This window comes from Montipora foliosa, chromosome 2, assembly GCF_036669935.1.
Source record: "Montipora foliosa isolate CH-2021 chromosome 2, ASM3666993v2, whole genome shotgun sequence".
Taxonomy (NCBI): domain Eukaryota; kingdom Metazoa; phylum Cnidaria; class Anthozoa; order Scleractinia; family Acroporidae; genus Montipora; species Montipora foliosa.
Window position 1 is genome coordinate 29,171,504 of NC_090870.1, and position 5,000 is coordinate 29,176,503.

At 38.8% G+C, this 5,000-nt stretch overlaps 2 protein-coding genes across 2 annotated transcripts in view; both read left to right on the forward strand.

Annotated features, from left to right (window-relative positions):
* LOC137992801 (uncharacterized) overlaps positions 1-625 on the forward strand; it is a 7,059-nt gene extending 6,434 nt beyond the window's left edge. Inside the window, exon 1 of the mRNA XM_068838320.1 lies at positions 1-625. This exon is cut by the window's left edge and continues 6,434 nt beyond it. The gene's annotated coding sequence lies outside the window, so the exon portion shown is untranslated.
* Positions 626-4,607: 3,982 nt separating this feature from the next.
* Positions 4,608-5,000, forward strand: part of LOC137992802 (leucine-rich repeat-containing protein 49-like) — a 27,336-nt gene continuing 26,943 nt past the window's right edge. Inside the window, exon 1 of the mRNA XM_068838321.1 lies at positions 4,608-4,808. Coding sequence (XP_068694422.1) covers positions 4,755-4,808 — 54 coding nt within the window. The 5' untranslated portion in view covers positions 4,608-4,754. The remainder of the gene's footprint in view (positions 4,809-5,000) is intronic.

The following is a 5,000-nucleotide window of genomic DNA, read 5'->3' on the forward strand; positions in this document are numbered from 1 at the left end:
AGACAGTAACCGACAACATGCGACTCAACACAAAGAATACCAAGGAGCTCACTATCTGCTTTGCAAAGAGTCAAGTCTCCCTCGACCCCCTCGTTGTTAACAATCAACAACTTGAGTCTGTCCAATCAGTCAAGCTACTTGGAGTCTATATCAAGCGCGGTCTTAAGTGGGATCTTCAGGCGATTCAGTTTGCTCGAAGGCTAGTAAGCGGTTGTACGCTTTAAGGACACTAAAACGAAGAGGCGTTTCTGCCAAGGACTTACGATTTGTCTACGTGTGCTTCGTTCGGCCCGTCCTTGAATATGCGTGCCCTGTGTGGCATTCGTCGCTAACGTCATCGACCTCGATCAAATCCAGCGCCGTGCAACCAAGATCATGTTACCTTCTCTGTACTATAATGACAGACTCTCAGAATTAGGTCTTCCAACCCTTCACGAGAGAAGAGTTGCACTGTGCCGCCGGTTTTACAAGTCGGTGGTTCAACAACGTAAGTTTCACGACGTCCTGCCTTCCCTAGTTGAGCGTCCACATTCACTAAGAAACCCGAGAACATTTCCTCTTGTCAAGTGCCGCACCAAACGATTTCAGGATAGTTTTATTCCCTATGCAGTGAAACCTTGGGATGCATCCCCTTAGTTAGTGACAACAAGTTATAATTAACGAACACAGCGCATAATTGATTGTAGATAGATATCTTATTGTATGTAGTTTTTACTCATTTTAATGATTTTATTGTGAATAATAGTTAAATTAACTTATTGTAAGCTTGAGTTTTTCAAATTCAAATTTGCCATTCAAGTGTACTAATAAACTTTATCTTATCTCTTTTGTTCTACTTCTCCTACCCCTCCCTGATCTTACCCATTGCCCCTGTCCTACCCCATCCTTTCTTCACAGATCTATCCCACCTTACCTTCCAGGTAGCCCCCTCCTTGAATACCCCTTATGCCCTTGTCATTAAAAGATTATTCTAACAGCAGAGCCAAACATTTGAAAGAAAGAAAAGAAAGAGAAGCAACTCGGCCTTTCGGGAAACGAGGATCGATCTGAGCCGAAGCAATTTACAAACTGGGAACACCAAATAATAACGCAAACGAAATGGGCTTGCAGCAACGGCAAACTCTTCGCAGGAAACATCAAGAAAGTAGTTCCAAAACAGGAACTGTTTCAAATCTTATCCCAAGTACACAGTCGAAATTTCTCACAGAGGACGCAAGTATGAAAAAGTGGCTTCAAGAAATTATGCAGAAATCAACCAGAAAGTTGTTAACACACCCGTCAAAATGTGCTTATTCCATGCTTGGAAAATGCCCACCAATCAATGGCAGCTCCAACATTCCTCTCTTTGATAGAGATGGACTGAATGCATGGTAAGAGGTCACCATTGTAGCCCAACAGTACTTTCTTTTAGGAAAAACCACTGATATCGAAAAACCATTTTGCTCGAGTAGTGACCTTGTTTGCAAAAATCGAATCACTTATTTCTCCTGACAAGCTTCTGAGATCTGTGCATACTGAGTCAGTGCTGCTAAATAATGTTACTTTTGATTATTCCTAAGAAATTCCTTTACATCTGATTGTAAACAGGCCACTCTGCAAAATGAATTTTATTAATATTGTAACAGTATAAAATAATAATACCATTGTAACGTTATTGTAATTGTATACTGCTCTTGTTAATTGAAAATCTGAGAGACAAAACATTTATAAATCTTGCATTAAACAAGTTATATTGACAAAGGATCATAAAGAATACATCACTGTTTTTTCATTACAAAAAGTCCTACCATATGAAAGGTAGAAAAGGGTTTAGCTCTGAGGAAGGGCTAACGCTCAAAACGTCAGCTTTTAAATTTTTTTACAATGGTCACTTTACCATATCAACTCACTTGATAAACCCTTTTTCTTTTTTTCATTTTCCCATCGACACAGCACCACAGCTTTTTTAAAATCTAACCCCTTTATCCAACAAGTGAAAGAATGCTTTACTCCGGCAATAACGATGAATTAACCAATAGCCTTAACCCAATGACCAAGGCAACAGTTGTTTTAATATAGAAATTTAAAGAAAACGACAAAACTTTTGAAATTACAAGACATGATTCGACAGAAACGTCTGTCATCTTCAGTTGATTAACGTACAAAGCGTTAAGTTGAATTTATAAGTCGGAAAAAGTGCTAATTATGCCAGTAACAACGGAATGTACATAAAACGTGACAATGTGAGAATTAAAAGGATAGTTTTAGATTTACGTGATGCAGTTGTTGATTAAGAGAAGGTTGTTCTCTTTGAATATGAAAAGCTTCTTTTATCTTGAGTTGAAAAGTCGTAGAGGCGTGATGGAAACATTCCCCTGAAGACAGGGCGCGACATTGTTCGGAATTCTGTAGTTGTTTGAAAATGTGAGAGGCCCTATCACCGACTAAGTGCTCACGCTCGCGTGTGGTTGTGGTATTCTAAACACTTCAAATAAGTGATTACTCCAATCACTGTAATGCGTGCCAATCCCTTACATAGCTGGAATGCAGTGTCTGACACTTGCAGACTAATCCTAACTCCCATTTATTGAAAGCTAACCATTTTTTTGAAGGTGGCTGGAACCAGTTTCACCACTATAAGAGACCTTAATAGATGGGGTATAACCACTATACTGTATCACGTAACAGCAATTTATGGCATCATATGAAACACCAATTATTGCTTAACAAAATGCACCCACCATTTTGACATAACAGGTTACCATGGCAACATGAAAAAAAAAAAACTCGGTGACCTCCATTTTTAATGTAGAATAGTAATAAGCAAGCTGAGATAGAACTATCAGCAAAGTTTAAAAATTTGCTTGGAAGTCAATTCAGAGCTACCTTAAATTTTTCGAAAAATTTAATTGATTGATTGATTGATTGGTGCCTCAAACAAAACCGCGGCTTTCTTTAATAAAGTTAAATTAACCATTGTAAGAAATATTTGTGAGCTGACGTTTCGAGTGTTAGCCCATTGACAGAGCGAAGGGTCAAAGCTCAAAACTCCATTTCATAAATCTTTCTTAGGGTGCTTAACTTATCTTTATTATCATCATCTCGCAGATAAAATCAAATGTTCATGTTCTACTTTTTACTACGGTGCCAGAAAAAGTCGCGAAACGGTAAAAATGAGGGTGCAATTGTGAATAACCCTTATCGGGCACCGTACTTTACCGACACACCACCACAGTTCTTTAGAAACTGGCGAACCCCACCCCTTCCCTAATTCGCTTTCTTTGAGTCTTATCCTTATGCTAAAGGGCAGCGCATAAAAACAATCAATTACAGCGTGAAAAGGAGACGCTTTCTTTTTTTTTTTTGCTGGGAAAGAGCAATTTGTCTGCTTCCAGTTGAAAAAAGAAATAGCTTTAATGGCTCATTTTACACGGTACGATTTTTGTCGCATGCGACAAGCTTATACACGACAGGCCTACGACACGCATATTTTCGTGCAAATAAAACCTACAGCTCGCTTACGATTGTTGTGTATACGTCTATGCTTTACAATTCTGTGATAATAGCCTGGAAATAGGAACCTTTAGATTACAGGACAAGGTCAGGATGAGGACGACTACCAGTATTAATTTTCTGTTCTGAGCACGCGCACTTCGAAAAATGTCGGCCTCCAAACCTTATACGCATGCTCACTACGGAAAATTAGTACTCGATCGTAGTCGTCCTCATCCTCCGATCTAAAGGTCTCGTAATAAGTCATACACCTTATTCCAAAATGGCTGCCATTTTAGTATTCTTTTGTTTGATTGCAACATGGGCCTTTTAACCTCGTTCTGGGTTACACATTCTTTTGAATTTTACGTTTGAAAGCCAGACCAACGGGGTCACTTTGCAAGGAAACAAAGAATACTTAAATGGCAGCCATTTTGGAATAAGGTGCATGTCGTAGGCTTGTCGTATGTAAATACAATACAATTCTTAACTTAACCGTATAAAATTATTCCTTTCTCTGAACGGAGAAACTAGCCAACAAAACGAAAAAACCTGCACTAGCTATAGCAAAATGTTCAACGCTAATGACAGTTCGATGAACGGTACATGTAATACATATGTACAGCATTCAGCACAAAAGACATAAACTAAATCGCAAAAAAATATTATGACAAATTCTCTCTTTTTTAAATAACAAAACCTAGCGAAAACATATCTAGATACCAAACACTTGTAATTGATACCACAGTAAATTCTAAAACGGAAATGTCATAAGCTATAATTGAAGAACAATACAAGAATATTTTCAGTCTAAAATCGGCAGAAAAATAAGAATATTCAGCCTGGGCCGGAAAAACAACATTCTTATAAAAAAAAGGAGTGTATTTGCTTTCGGCCCGAAGTAGTCGCGGGTTGAGGAGGGTGATAAGCGCAGGTACTTATACATCAAAATTACTCGGAGATATTTGCATGTCCTTGTATTTGCTACGTTCGAGTGTAAGTAAAGTTTACTGTATTGTCCCTTTGGTGACCGTATTGGAGAGGGCTGGCCTAAACAAAAGCCACAGCCATTTCCTTTCAATTTTTTTGGCGAAGCCATGAGTTGGGTAACCTGTGCCAGTCAGCGGCCAACAGCGGCAAAATCAAAGATGGCGGAAGAGTTTCTGTTTTTTGGGTTTTCGTAAACGTAATCAACGATCTTTTGTTATGGCTAGTTGTAAAGATGATTAGTCTTCTCGCTCCTCTGTTGATGTTGCAAGACTGCTTATTTTCCTTGGAAAGAGATGTACCATCATCCGAGCAGAGCAGCGAAAACTGGGCGAGTGGTTGCTAGGGATGTAAGTTGAGTTTGTTGTAGTTTCTGCACCGGCAAAAATGCCTGACCTCTTTCTTTTATTCTGAAAGGATTTGTGATCCAAAATCTTTGCTTGTCGCTTATCAACAAAAGAGCAATTTTTGTGCTCCGTTCTTCAAAAGCTTCATACCAAGTTGGCTTAGGTGGACAAACGAGTTGAATTGACCCAACTTAC